We start from the raw sequence: 16,223 nt of genomic DNA, 5'->3' as shown, positions 1-16,223 counted from the left end.
GTTTAGATTTATACTGTTTTTACAGATCGGACAATGGGAGTTGTTGGCCTCTACGCGGGACGGGTAGACCTCCACCGACGGTTACAGTTGACATTATTTACTGGGCTAGGTTCCTTTCTTTTCTTTTTTGTTGTCCCCCAAGAGTTTGTGACGATGTCAGTGTTACTTCTGCCGGATATCTGGTTAACATGGAGAGTAGAATGTGCTTTTAGAAACAAGCGTGATAGTTGGTTTTATAGGTAGGGTTTTGTGTGTCGGACAGGCTTATGTGTTTTCTGTGCCATGCTCTTATGTGCTTACAGGCAAAGGGCGCCCCCTGTTGCCGGGAGATAATTCAATGTTCAGCGACTTTTGTGATAGTCTGGGCCCCTGTCTTTACGAGCCTCGTAGTGTGACGAGTTGTTCAAGACTGGGCCCCTGTCTTCCTCGAAGTGTGACGAGATGTTTAGGCTAAGTTCAGGGGGTTTTCAACGTCTGAAAATTTGCAATTATTTTTAAGCCATTTCACTATTATCGGCACGGGGTGATGGAATCAGCTTAAGTTTAGTACAAACTTATTCCCTTTTTTAAACTTAAGTACTAACCACAAGTGCAACAGACTGGGTAAAATGTAATTAACTTGGGGTCAAACAAAGGCAAGTACAAACATGACTTACATCAAAAATCAGAGAACTGTTTGGGTTTTTTTCGGTTTGAAGCTACATACACTAAAGTGAATTAGCGATAACACCAATATCAAATGGGTCGAGGTGATCATGATATGCGTCCTTTTTTTCACTCGTTTACCTCTGAATGTTGCAGCCGGTAGAAAAGAACCCTTTACGGGCATAGTCCGCTCGAAACTCGGTTGAAATCAGCGTCATTATATTTGGCCAAGAGGGTGGAACAACTCGACGTTTCGACCAGTTGCTCTGAAGAATTGTCTACGACTGGAACAGTTATAAAAGTTGTTTTAATGAATAGTCCGATTCTCAATGAATGCTCTTTTCTGTATGGTTTGGTTATTGGGCAGCCATATCATCCCTGCTAAAATACCCTTTTTCCAACCTTAATCTAATAAATACCATGTTGGAATCCATTAATAAAAAGATCTAACTGTAGTTTGAAAATCTATTATCATTTCGTTTGTCACTGTGACAATAGTTTGAATGGAACATCTGCAGTTTTCAAATTGGATGAATAACACGTTTCACAAGATAGACAATGAAGACATACATATCGAAACGTCGGTTAGTGAGGGTTTAACCATGCGTAAGTGATTTTTTGTTTTACACCGCATACTTCATCTTATTGTCATGAAGACCCTATGAACATAATGTTCGAAACGTTAAGAGATAACACGACCGCTGCTTGAAACCAACTCAATTAACACATCATCACAATTAATATCGGCACAGTCCTATTATACCTTGATAACAAACCCCGAATTGACCTCTGAATTTTCAGAACAAAACATGATTTTTGTTGTATTTCAATAATTCAGTGGCTAGTTCTATCGCTGGATTTCAGACTATTTCCCTTACGAGCCACTGCACCCATTAGTTCTTTCAGTCAAAGGCGGCGCAGTTCACGCCGGTCCATTGCGGATAATGAGTACGGGTCAAAGTGATTCAATGTTGGAACACAATTTGGATGGCTGAATTAATTAATATAATTATTGTGAGCGGTGCAGCAGCTTCAACGCTTTGCCGATGTGTCCTAATATTGTGGCTCCTGTTAGCATTTTGTCCAATTGGAATTTAATATCAATCTGTCCCTTCAATGTAATAGTATTTAGAAATGACATCAAGCAAACGTGTATCGTATATTTCTTATTTGAAAACTTGGTCTGGTACTTTTTTTCTGAAAGGGATGGTACAATATTGTTGTCGTTGATGTCGTTGTCGCTGTAGCTGTCGCTGTCATTGTGTAGTTGTCGTTGTTGCTGTCGCTGCTTTTGTTGTCGTTGGTTATTTGTTTGTTGTTGTTGTTGTTGTTGTTGTTGTTGTTGTTGTTGTTGTTGTTGTTGCTGTTGCTGTTGCTGTTGCTGTTGCTGTTGCTGTTGCTGTTGCTGTTGCTGTTGCTGTTGCTGTTGCTGTTGCTGTTGCTGTTGCTGTTGCTGTTGCTGTTGCTGTTGCTGTTGCTGTTGCTGTTGCTGTTGCTGTTGCTGTTGCTGTTGCTGTTGCTGTTGCTGTTGCTGTTGCTGTTGCTGTTGCTGTTGCTGTTGCTGTTGTTGTTTGTTGCTGTTGCTGTTGCTGTTGCTGTTGCTGTTGCTGTTGCTGTTGCTGTTGCTGTTGCTGTTGCTGTTGCTGTTGCTGTTGCTGTTGCTGTTGCTGTTGCTGTTGCTGTTGCTGTTGCTGTTGCTGTTGCTGTTGCTGTTGCTGTTGCTGTTGCTGTTGCTGTTGCTGTTGCTGTTGCTGTTGCTGTTGCTGTTGCTGTTGCTGTTGCTGTTGCTGTTGCTGTTGCTGTTGCTGTTGCTGTTGCTGTTGCTGTTGCTGTTGCTGTTGCTGTTGCTGTTGCTGTTGCTGTTGTTGTTGTTGTTTTTGCTGTTGCTGTTGCTGTTGCTGTTGCTGTTGCTGTTGCTGTTGCTGTTGCTGTTGCTGTTGCTGTTGCTGTTGCTGTTGCTGTTGCTGTTGCTGTTGCTGTTGCTGTTGCTGTTGCTGTTGCTGTTGCTGTTGCTGTTGCTGTTGCTGTTGCTGTTGCTGTTGCTGTTGCTGTTGCTGTTGCTGTTGCTGTTGCTGTTGCTGTTGCTGTTGCTGTTGCTGTTGCTGTTGCTGTTGCTGTTGCTGTTGCTGTTGCTGTTGTTGTTTGTTGCTGTTGCTGTTGCTGTTGCTGTTGCTGTTGCTGTTGCTGTTGCTGTTGCTGTTGCTGTTGCTGTTGCTGTTGCTGTTGCTGTTGCTGTTGCTGTTGCTGTTGCTGTTGCTGTTGCTGTTGCTGTTGCTGTTGCTGTTGCTGTTGCTGTTGCTGTTGCTGTTGCTGTTGCTGTTGCTGTTGCTGTTGCTGTTGCTGTTGCTGTTGCTGTTGCTGTTGCTGTTGCTGTTGCTGTTGCTGTTGCTGTTGCTGTTGCTGTTGCTGTTGCTGTTGTTGTTGTTGTTGTTGTTGTTGTTGTTGTTGTTGTTGTTGTTGTTGTTGTTGTTGTTGTTGTTTTTGTTGTCGACATCTCTTCAAATCGGTAAAACCCAACTTGTCAACTATTTATTGCCCTTATTCCGTGAGGCGGTACCTTTCCACCCTCATTCCATTCACAGAAAGTTTGCTTCTTATTACACGCCATGTCCCCCAGGTAGTGTGTAGTGATTGGGGGCCACAGCAGTGCCATTCTTCGGCGTCCACTCTGTCCGATGGAGACGTTTGACTCCTACCCTCTTCACCATCTCAAGTACCGGCTCATTGTACCCGGGAGTCACCGGTACTAATCTGTTTTCTTCGCAGAGTGTTTTGTTTCGCCTGTAATTATACCTCAAGTAAAGAGTCGTATCCCGTCCTCGAATGAGTGGGGTGGTCTAATGTTGTAAAGTCACTTTCTTTGACAGTGACACACCCATGGGGTGTTTCAGCAGCTTCTATCTTTTCTTTCTTACGGCAGGTGTTTTTAAAGAAGAGAGAAAATTACAAATGTTAATACGGGGGTATTATCCAGCTTTTAGGTGTATCTTTTTCTTGATCCATATGGTAAAAACATCCTGAGATAGCTGAGAGTAAACAAATTAATTCAGGGACATCAACGCCACACGTTATGCGAAGTTCTGTAATGTACACAGTTTGAATTCCGAGAAGAGGGTAGTGATACTTCAAAACAGTACCGATCCTGCAGAGAAATGTTACTGTCTGAAATGCTACTCGAGTAGAGAATTGTGTTAGATATCACTTTTGCTTATTTTGATTGCAACCTTTAGAAAGTACTGAACTAAACGTCGTGCTTAAAATCACTCCAACTTTCGTAGAAATACAATGTGATAAAGCTCACAATGTCGGTTGAAGGGAGTTTATAAGAAACTAGAGGGTGAACATGAAATGTCTCTTAAAAAATCATTAAGGTAGACCCTAGTGTACCTAAAAGAGAAACAATAACATAAAACACAGGTTTATTTAATCTTTTATGTTAATGTTTCGGTTCTTTTTCTTGAAATGATCTTTTTTTGCCGTTGTTGTTGCTGTTGTTGTTTTGCTTTGTTTTGTTTGATGCTGTTGCTGTTCTTCTTGATGCCTCTGTTTTATTGTGTTCCAAAACACCACAATGTACCAAGTCAGTGTCCCACTCATTAATATTCACAGCAGACTCGACCTTCCGATCGCTCCTTAAATTAACGCTATACCGTCGGACTTTATGCACCTCCATTTTATTAAGTGATAAAAAGCTTTTTAATGTAATTGTAAGCATTTTAAACACAGTGATATTATCCTGCTTATAAAAGTATGCCTCAACTAGGCCCTTCCGTTTAATACTCGTAAAATAAGAATAAAATATCAATTTATTGAATAATACGAAAAGTACCTATGACCATTAGGCCTTTATCACAATGTCAGTCTGCGAAACAAGAAATCCACCTTGCACAATCAGCCATTATTTCCTCGTTGGAATATACTCAACCGGGAACTGAGAAACGTGGCACTGATGTGTACAATCAGATTAAGGGGACGAACAATTGAATTGACAACCACTCCATTTGACGACTAGTTCACTTTGGCACATAGCTCATCGGCTTCGTTCCCTTAGCGTTGATTGCATTGGTGAAGAGGTTGGCAAGAAATCATTCCTGCCAAAAAGGCTGGTACATGTAAAAAGGTTCTGATGTAATTGTGACGGTCGCTAACTTGTTTTCTGTCACACAAACCTCGTAGTCTACATTCGTTTATTGCTAGTTATCGGTGCTCAACTCGAGGGTGGGTAATTTCATTTCAGAATCACGAACACTTATTGTTGCACGATGTGGTGCCCCCCCCCCCCCCCTCTCTCTCCCTTTTTCCCTTTTCCTGGTGCGAGAATAGGTAACATCGTGGAGTAGTCGACCGGGGAATGAGCTGGGTGATAGAAGATGGTAACATCTGGGAACTATTGGCTTCGAATGATACCATTTAATCATTGGTTTTAGTTAAAGCACATTGTGCGCTTTATAGAGGAGAATGTCTTCAACATTAGTGAAAACACCACGTGGACGTGTGTATGGTGTTTGAAGTCCCTATATAGGGGGGACATTAACATTCTAATGCTTGCACACACGTTTGTAGTTGCCGTCAATCACTGCATTCTCTTTGTTTTCTCATTGCTTGGACTTCTGAGTATTGTTTAACAATGTATTCATTGGTTTTGCACACGAACAAACCCGAGGACTGTTCTCTATATAATTTTACTGGATCCCTTTTGTTAAAGGCCTCGGTTTGTGTCATTCCCTTCCATTGTTTTAAAGGTAGAGGTAAAACGAGGACATCCATCCGGGCCCCTCTCGGTGTCCATGGTTAGACACGCCCCCACCCCTGTATACCCTTTTACATGACTGCTAGCGTAAGAAAGACCGTCACCTACTTACAATGACTGTCATCTCAATGTCGGCAACACGAGACACGAAACAGGCTTCGATTTTAGGATGAGCCGCGTGAGTGACAACGACCCACAGAAAATGAACAAACAACTTGAAAGCAACAGAAGAAGCAGGAACAAACTCTCTGGTAAATTATTTCGAATCTTCGTAGCAATGGCTACCTCCGGAGTGGGTGTTTTTGTTACATTGTATAAATGGGTAAAAAGGCCACAGTTCTGTATAGAGTTATGCTACAATAAACGTTGTGGGTACAATAGAGTGTTAGACTTTCGGCGGTCTGTTTAGTATATCATAATGATGCAGGTGTCTTCATTATGGTATCAATGTAATTGGGTAGAAACTGCTACCATTGGGGGCGTATCTATCTGAATGAAACTTGAAAGTAATTTGTGTGTATTGTCAAGCATTGGAAGTACTACAGGGTAACCAGTACCCACTTGACCTCATGAATATTCATCCCATATAACCCAATGATTAATCTTTACTAATGAGGTCAAACCAGGTCCTGTCTACCAGTTACTTTTTAACGATTGGAGAACCGAGTAAGTTGCCGAAACCTGTCTTAGACGACTTGCTAGGATCTGATAATGAGGTGATTATTCGATTACATCGACCCAAACAAACACAATTAGCGATCGATTATTATTATTCGATTACATCAACACAAACAAACACAACTAATAATCGATTATTATTATCACCAGGGCCCAATTTCAGTCCAGTTGCTTAGGCATAAAATATTGGTCAACAACATATGCTAAGCAAATGAGCAGGATACCAGGACCGAGTGTACATGTCATGGCGTAATGTTATTATGCTTAGCTTCTTTTCTTTAAGCTACTTTTCCTGAACTACTGAAAATAGAAATAATAATCAATAATGCTCATAAAGCGCTTAACATCCATGACTGGACCCCAAGACGCTGTAACTTAAAGTAACACCAAACAAGAGGTGGAAATAAAGAAAGACCATACAATCATTAACTTTAAGAAGATAAAATCACTGCTACTTTTTGGCAGACCAAGTTGCACCGAGCGGCTCGAAATCTTCACGTGTATCACAGATTTTGGTGTCATAACTGAAACCTGATGTCCTGATTTCATCCTTAGGTTAGTTGCAACCACGTGTTTGTTGAAAACAAGAAAAGAAAAAGGGGTGTTCCACAAAAATTGACATTTGAAGAGTAGACTTTCACAATCTTCATATTTTGATCAAAAACCTTCTAAGGTTTCAAGAGTCAAGAGACATTCCAAATAAAACGCATCTTCAATCAGTTCGTCTTCACCACAGTACTGATTAGGTGTGACGAAAACTATATATATCCAGTTATTAACATGAAAATACTTAAAAGAAGGAATTCGATGTTGTAGCATTCCCAGGCTTTGTCCCATGGAAGTTGTTATAACGCTAGAAGTGTTGTTGTTCGGTTATTCTGCATCGAGTTTCCATTGCACGTGCTGAAAAACACATGCTGTACATGCTTACCTGACGGTACATAATGACATACTCGCTTTCTATATCCGACAGCTTGGTTGTGTGACTAGCTACTTGCTAACTTTCCCGACAGCTTCGAAAGAAATTATTTATTGTTCACTCATATTTCACTGTTCATTTGCATATTTTAATTACTAGAATTCGAACTGGCCCCACCTGACGAGTTCTGTGATGAAATGTTTGGGCAAAGATGTTCGTGAATGCTGGTCGTGGGTTCAAACCCCATTCGGACCGCTCTGTAATTTGTCTTTCATGTCTTTCGTTCAGGACTCTGCAAAGTACAATTATTATTACGTATTGGTGTAAGGTGGATTTCAAACCTGCAAGTTGTCATGATAGTCCAGAATCAACTTGATGTGTGTGTTGTTAAGTTTCTCAAAGACATTGAACATTGTATGTATACGTAGGACCGGTCATTGTCGTCCTTTAGACATGTAGTTGTATTTTATTGAAATTGTTAGGATGCTAGAATAGAACTTACTTCCGTATCTATTTATGTTCATTTGTTTTGCTATATAGGCCCACCTTTTCTATATTATTTACAAACGTCCGCTTAAGTAGGATTTGAAACTTTGCATGGTGGAGATAAGGTTATAGAAGAGTTCGCTTGTTATCTCCCCTTTGCCGTTCTTGTTGATTTCCAACATTGAGTAGAGTTTGGGAGCCTTACGATGGGTGGCCATTTAAGCCAAATAATTACAATCAAGTTTAATAACAATTTTGTTCAGAGCACCTAAGATTATCTGTCTGTCATCCAAACTCATAATTATAATGATAACTATGATCTGTTTGTATCTTAACTAATTATATTGTCACTGACTTTATTCTTCTGTCTGACGTTGTTTTTGTTTTTTTCGAGCACGAGCTGTCGTCAAATATACCAGGAATATAAATTGCATTTAACATAATGATTTCAATCAGACTGTTATTATTTTTCCCATGTGTAGAACCTTATCCAAATTAATACACACGTTGATGTTACAGGCCTCTTTGTACGTAACAATTTAAAGGAACACGTTGCCTTGGATCGGACGAGTTGGTCTATAAAAAGCGTTTTGTAACCATTTGTTATAAAATGCATATGGTTGGAAAGATGTTTTAAAAGTAGAATACAATGATCAACACATATTAGCTTCGAAATTGCGTGGCTTTCCTATAACTTTGCGAACAAACACGGTCGGCCATTTATGGGAGTCAACAATTTGACTCCCATAAATGGCCGACCGTGTTAGTCGACGAGGAGGTAAGAGGAAAACCACGCAATTTCGAGTGATACTTGTGTGGATCATTATATTCTACTTTTAAAATATCTTTCTAATCATATGCATTTTATAACAAACTGTTACAAATGCTTTTCAAAGACCAACTCGACCGATCCAAGGCAACGTGTTCCTTAAAAACGCATTTCGTTGTTATAACAAAACAAAAACATTAAATAACATCACTGGGACCTGCTGGATTTTTTTTCTTCTTGAGAAAATGAGGATTAGTGTGGTAGAATGTGATATGAAACATCGTACCACCAACCTGTTTAAGTGCGTCTATACCTACAGGTAAAACCAAGAGCAAATGAGACGATTTTAAACTGTGAGACAGAAATTATTGTATTAAAACTCACACATTGAAACAATGGTTGGTAGACATCGGCTTCAGAATAACACACAACTGCATTTCATTCAAATGAAACAACACCTTACGAAACAATTTGTTGATACTTTGAAATATTAATGCAGTCCAGGATGTTATTTTGAAGTAACTGGTAAGTGTAAAATTTGTGGCTTATGGAATTTGCAATTCCTAAAACATCAACTATCGCATAATTAGTAGCAGAAAATAACTCAATCCAATGTTAAACAGAAAACTAGACTCCTGAAAAATATGTCTCGCTGCAGGCCCGAGCAAAGGACGCGATGAACTTCCTGTCGTCCAAGCAAACCTGCTTCCAGAATACTTCAACATAGCCACCACAACTCACACAACAACAAAAACTGTCATATTTTTTCAAGGGATATTGAAACTGAGTGACGTCACCACCAAGTGAGCGCCCTCAGGCATGGTCTGGGCCAATCAGGTGTCACGGTTGCCTTGTATCGTTGAGTAGAGACTCAACTGTGGACAAAACAAATAAAGCCTACGCAGTCAAGGAGAGGCGGATCACTGATTGGTTGGCTGTCAGTCACAGTAGCTCATATTCCTAGAGAGAAAGGTGGCAGGGGAAGTAAGCAGACCAGCCAGCCGGGTCTTATGGATCATAGAGCCGTGACGGGATAACGTAGTCAGTATCGACTTGCTAGTAACTACCACCAACCAACCAACAACGCACCACCATTGGATAGGGGTAGAAACTGTCTTACATGCGGTGTGTTGGTGTCAACTCTCTTCCGGTAGAAGCTATGCTATGAGACACACTTTTACAACATACTCTATTTGCTTGTGATTTTGATTTCTATCTATTGTTTTGTGAGATGAGTCTCTCCGGTGGACACATCGACTCTCAGCAGAATTCAGACATGCCGGTGTCTGCCCACCACTCCAATGCCCGCCACCATCACCCTACTCTTCTGATCAGGACCGAAAAGCCCTACCCACGGACTCCAAAATGTGCCCGGTGCCGAAACCACGGTGTAGTCTCAGCACTCAAGGGTCACAAGAGGTACTGTAGATGGAGGGATTGTGTATGCGCCAAGTGTACCTTGATAGCAGAACGTCAACGTGTCATGGCAGCCCAGGTAGCATTGAGAAGACAGCAAGCACAGGAGGAAAACGAAGCCAAAGAATTAGGGCTTTACTACGAAACAACTGACGGGGCAATCTACGCGATGAACGGCGTAGCTGTTCAGACTCATAAGCCGTACGACCAGTACCACCGTAGCGGTAGCCCTGGTAAGATAGTTTATTAGTAGTATTACCAACTTCGTAACAAAGTAAACTCGCACTTCAAAACTTTTCAAATTATTCATAATGACTTATCAAAACTATAAATCAATGATTACAATCAATGTTCACAGTTTCGGTTTCAGTTGTACGTCTTACCACTCTATGGTCTTAGGATCAACGGTTGAAACACATGGGGGTAGATTTATTAACGCCGATTTATGACCGCAATGAGCATATTATAGACAATCCTTGTTTTATAATGCTCCAATTTCTTAAACTACATCAAGTTAGTCTGAATTTTACTAAAGAGTTCTTGTTGAAATGTAACCTAAAAACCAACACCACATAAGCAAAGCTTTCCTACGAATGTCGAAGGTAGGCCTACCGTAATGGGATAGGTGCGCTGTTTACAATTGTCTTTAAACTGCCGGTCGAAACTCGACTGCGTTCACAAGACACGTCGCCGAAGATTACAGCGGATCAAAGTTTAATCGTTGTTGAAAAATGTCTCAAAATAATCACACTCTAAACTTCTAACTTTACCTCAGGAAAATCGCGAGGACTTTAAGTTAACACCAGAGAAAAACAATTGAGAAAGCGAACAGTTGTGACGGGTGAAAGTAGTTATGTGTTAATCTCCTGGTAGTAAAAAAGATCCTATACTGCTTACATACCTTCAACATATTGGATGAAACTTTGCTACAACTCGTTCTTTAAACCCATCCTGTATGTCCTTAAACTTCAAATCTTAACAAACTTCTTAATCAACTTCTTCATCGGCATGGAAGGTGTTTGGAAACTTGTTTAAACAAGACTCTTCTTGTTAGTCATGTTTCGTTTATCATTTTCTATAAAAACAATAAAAGGCGACTCTTACTTATTGTTGATGGATTTACAAGAAACTTGTATTATAGTCAAATTTACGGTAGTGGTATTTATCGAAGATAATATAGAGATAAATTAGTGGTAAATCTGAAAGCTTGCTAAAGTTCATAAGCTACCTATACCAATTATTTTCAAGACAACATTTCCATCTGAAGGTTCACTGGCTCAAAGTTCATACCAGTACCAATCCTCCAAAAAAATATTTCCATCTGAAAGCTAGCTGGTTCTAAAGTTCATACCAGTACCAGTCCTCCAGAGAAATATTTCCATCTGAAAGCTCATCGATTCTAAAGTTCATACCAGTACCAATCCTCCAGAGAAATGTTTCCATCTGAAAGCTCACTGATTCTAAAGTTCATACCAGTACCAATCCTCCAGAGAAATGTTTCCATGTGAAAGCTCACTGGTTCTAAACTTCATACCTGTACCGATACTCAAGACTGGATTTCCATCATTTCTCCCCCGAAATACTGTCAAAGTCAAGAAAATAGCATTTATAACGCTTGCCACAACAGGGGTCGAAATTGCCACTAGCCCACTAGCCCGGGACTACCAGATTTACAGCCGGGCTACTGATTTTTCAAGTTTGATAGCCCGACGGGCTAGTGGAAAAACAATGCAAAAATCATCATTACAAACAACAAAGAACTGTGCTATGGTGTATTGTAAAGTTTGAGCCGTGACGCGAGACATAATGTGTCTTTCGGGCTACCAAAATCTCACCAGGGCTACTAAAAATTATTGGTTACTAGCCCTGCTGACTACCATGAAAATACACTTAATTTCGACCCCTGCACAATCATAAACGTTTTGCTCAAATTGTGACAGCCATGGTTGTAAATTGCACGGGTTCATTGTTTGATGGTTGAAGAAAAATAGAAGATGAGGGATTAATTTACTCTTCCAAAAACAATAATGCTTTCACTTTAAAATGAATCTTGTGAAAGTTCGAACAAATTTTAATAATCCTTTTTTTTCAAGAACAGTTTGTGTCTTTGAAGGCACTGGACACTATTGGTAATTACCCAAAATAATTGTTTGCATAAAAACTCACTTGGTGACGAGTAATGGGGACAGGTTGATAGTATAAAATATTGTGAGAAACGGCTACCTCTGAAGTAACGATAGTTTTTATAGAAAGAGGTAATTTCTCACTCAAATATTTGAGAAGTATCAGAGGATTCTTAAAGCACACACATGTACAACAAGAGTGTTTTTTATTCTTTAATTTCTTTTTTTTTTACAACTTTGACGACCAGTCGAGCCCAAATTTTCACAGGATTGTTATTTTATGCAAATATTGGGATACACTCTGGTCTTATAGCCAAATATAATACTGGTCTTAGGTGTCCACTGTCTATAAGGTTGATCATCATTACAAACACAATTTAGTTTCTTCCGGAAATTTTGATTACCTTTCCAAAATGTTCGCTTCATTTTCTTTCTCATCACCTGTGAGGCTAAAGGTTAACTCATGATTTGCTACAGCATTTCAAATTCCAAAATATTCAAAATGGAAATATTTCTGAAGACACCTCGAACAAGAATGGTTTGTCCAGTCAGTATGATCATATACAATTTTGTTGGTAAATATATTTCTGATGATCAAGATCACATGATTCAAGTTTGAGCTATCACTGATGTGTATCTCGCATAGCATATCCACTGTATACACAAGCTGTACAGTCAAACAATAACGAAATGAACCTCGGTTGGAATTGAACCCAGTACCATCTCTAAACTCTAACAGAAGAGTCTCTTAACTAGCAGATAATTGAGCTGGATTTGTGCCGAGTTTGGTGTTAGTAATTAGCAGTGGCTATGCAGCAGTAATGACTACTGCATCAATTTGTCTTGTTCGTCGTTATATTGAAACGAGTAGCTAGCCCATAGCCGTATTCTCTCGCTATTTCACTCTCGAAAACAAATGCAACATCTCAGTCAGAATAAATCTCAGTCATTTAATTAGAAGTTTTCTGATACCTTTTTAAGATCAAGTTGTTGGCCATGACATGAATACCTATCACACTGTGAGTGAAGATGTATATAATTTACCTATAGAAGTTTCAGTTTTTAAGAAATAAAGTGAAAACGCAAAGCCATGTTTTCAGGAGAGTCGCATTAATCCGTTGTATGGGCTAAAACAATTTTCATATCCTGGGACGAAAATTGTTTGTGTGAAACTGTTTTACTCATTAATTCTCAAAAACTACAGCACCTCCGCAAGTAATAAAGGGAAGCTTTCTAAGTTGAATGTAATTGTGTGGAGGTTTGTGTTTTGTGTCATACAAAAGGTATCCAAAACCCTTTAAAGACACTGAACCCTTTTGGTAATTGTCAAAGACCAGTATTCTCTCTTGTTGTATCTCAACCTTTGCAAAAAATTACAAATGTATGAACATTTGAATTCAATTGGTCGTCGAAGTTGCGTTCGAAGTCAACTGAGTTCTCGAATTCTATTCAGGTACATTACTTGAGAGGGAGCCGTTTCTCGCAGTATTTTATACCATCAACAGCTCCCGGTTACTCGTTACCAAATAAGTTGTCATCATGCTAACAATTATTTTGAGTATTTACCAATAGTGTCCAGTGCCTTTAAGCATCTTACCACATTTTCTTTTGACTATTTTCTAATGACAATAATTTGCAAGTAAGTTTTAGCTCATGTAAATTATTTCAAAATCCCTGTGAATCGCAGTTAGCAACGATCAAGCGTTAAGGCATGATTTGATGTAGCTGCGTGTAATGGCTGTAAAAACGTAGCATCAGCGGTAGCGCGTGTTGGTTGGAAATGATGCCAGTTGATGTTTGTGTTTTGCCTTCCGATCTAATATGAAATTGAAGTAAGCGAGCTGTTAACTAATTGTTGTCATATGTTGACTGTTGATAAACTAAAATTCATTTACCTTTTTACTTTGGAACGATTTGTGCTAATGCCAATCTTATTTCACTTCCAATGATAATTCAAAACAGTGTCACTTCTGTTTTGGTTTTCCACAGTTGCAGTTTTCTGACTAACTGACAAAAATTTACACATGGAAAAAGGGAACCATTGTTTGATGACTGAAAATGAAGCCTTGTATAAATCACTTCTTACAGTAACTTCTTGGAAAAGTTGAATGGCTGAAAAGTGAAGGGTACCGCTTTGTGAAACTGAAACAATGTATAATTGTGAAACACGTTTTGAACCAAGGCCGTCTAGGGTGAAGTCTTTATAAGTCTGCTGATGCCCTATATTTCATGATGTGATTTGTTACGTTTAAATGTTTGTATTTCATGATGTGATTTGTTACGTCTAAATGTTTGTATTTCATGATGTGATTTGTTACGTCTAAATGTTTTGGGGTTCTTGAATAGATTTGTGAGGTTTACGAAAAACATTCACGTCCTTTTTTTTAATGAACTTCATAAGCATGTTTTAATTCCCTTTTCCATCCGAAGAACTAAGTGGGTTTTAAAATTCAATTGTATACACTCTTTTTTACTTCGAGCACATGATCCAAATAGAAGTATATGTTCTGGCATTTTAATGTGTGTGAACATTGTTTGATGCCTTAAGAATTTGAGTTAAAATTTTCTCAATTTCGTTTGATGAGTCTATGTTTTAAATCGGTCTTAGGGTTTTAGTCGTTATTTGGCGAAATTCATCTTTATAAGAGACAATTGAATTTTCTGATTAATAAGATGAAGCATGTTTGTTGCAATGTTGTGGAACGTTTGCAAGAAGTCCCGTTATAAAATAAAACCGCATTGTCTGGTAAACAAAGTACACCGTTATAAACGAATGAAACTAACCACACCATTGCAATACGATATTGCTCCCTGTCATTCTGAGTAATATAGTGATGTCAAACTAGTACAATAAACAGCATTTGGCTTGATTTTGAATCGACCCTGAAAATTCAAATCACTCCATACCATTTTGCGTTAACTAGCGCAAATAAAACTTATAAGTCAAACTGATCGAAACGTCAGGTTTTTGTATAGACCTACTGCACGTTGGTTTCGTGAAAGACAAACACAGACTTTATATCGAAACAGAAAGCATTTGGTTTCAATCTGAAAGTTCATACAAAAACCATTTCTCAAGCGCAATGTTGTCATCTGAACAAAATTGCTTTATTACTGTTAAGGCGTATATCAACGTGCTCAAAATCTCTGAAAACCCTTAACCGTTTTCGTCTTCGTCTTTTTTTTCTCATAGAGGATAGGAATGAATTAATTCGACTTCGTATTCTTTTATGTGTTTGGATACCTGTTGTATATCGTGTTTTTATGTCATGTCTAATGTTTTCTCTTGCTGCGTGCGATCCCAAGTCTGCATCAAAACCCGATGAGATTCAACCCACAACAAAGGAAAACCCAGAACCCTGACAACAACTTTCAGAGTTATGAATCCTCTATGCCTCGTTTGAACCCTTACACGCAGGACTTGCAATTGCAAGGTTGTAGGTTCGAATCCACCAAGCTTACAATTGATTTCACAACAACTATAATGAATATTGTCGTCTAGTTACTAAAACACAAGTTCTTGATTTGTGCAATTCCTAATCAGACGTTGATAGAGAGAGATTGGCTGTTGCCATCTTGGTATTAATATCCCCTTGTGTGAGTTTGTTGAGTTCCCTTGACGTGACGATCACACACACAGACAGACATAGGGCTATATAACCAGTTTGCATGTTGCAACTACGGTACTTTGAAAATAAATTAATTGCACGTGGTTTTCTCCCATACGGTACCTCTAATTTCCATCATCCTCTGTTGGAAAAAGTGGTGACAAACAAAATGCTAATTAAGGATCCAAGTCTCGAAACAGTGTATTTAACATAGAATTGTTGACTCATTGTAATATTAAGCAATATATATATTTCCGTAAAACAGCAAGTTGTTCGTAATTTATTAGCAGAACTGCTTAGCAAACATTTGCGGGATACCAGTGTGCTGTTAAGCAGAAAACGTATTACTACTTAGACTCTTTCTTGAACGAGTCTAGATCATCAGCTTGCAGCATTTTGTTGTGATTGACTTTTACACGTGCCCCATTATTTGACAATCTAACACGTTTCTAGATTGGTGGAAAAAGTCCACATTTTGATGGGTTCGTTCAAAAATCAACTTTGTGCGATAAGAGCGGAATGTCACCACGTTGCTAACTTACTTGATGTTCCAGGACCTTCACGTAACGACCACTCCTACTTTCTTATCAAATTCCTTTAGAATGGATAAGGAACTCAGTATGGTAGACATGCAATTGGACATGTGATTCTTCGCTTCCTTGATAAAGCCAATAACAAACTGGTCGAGAATTACCTCCAATTTCATCTCATGTAGAAATTTGTTACATAATAAACTCACAAAAATACTCAATATCGATCTGTATTGATCTATAAATCCCCCCTGCTATTAAATATTTAATCAAATTAGCAGAAACGAAATTGAGGAAAG

General features: G+C 38.9%; 1 protein-coding gene across 1 annotated transcript in view; it reads left to right on the top strand.

The window, feature by feature from the left end:
* Nucleotides 1-9,203: 9,203 nt before the first annotated feature.
* Nucleotides 9,204-16,223, top strand: part of LOC139946528 (doublesex- and mab-3-related transcription factor A2-like) — a 32,839-nt gene continuing 25,819 nt past the window's right edge. The window contains exon 1 of the mRNA XM_071944218.1: nucleotides 9,204-9,896. Within this exon, the coding sequence (XP_071800319.1) occupies nucleotides 9,479-9,896 (418 nt within the window). The 5' untranslated portion in view covers nucleotides 9,204-9,478. The remainder of the gene's footprint in view (nucleotides 9,897-16,223) is intronic.

This window comes from Asterias amurensis, chromosome 13 (genome assembly GCF_032118995.1).
Source record: "Asterias amurensis chromosome 13, ASM3211899v1".
Classification (NCBI taxonomy): domain Eukaryota; kingdom Metazoa; phylum Echinodermata; class Asteroidea; order Forcipulatida; family Asteriidae; genus Asterias; species Asterias amurensis.
The sequence above is the reverse complement of the archived record's forward strand: the minus strand, read 5'-3'. Positions and strand labels throughout refer to the sequence as shown.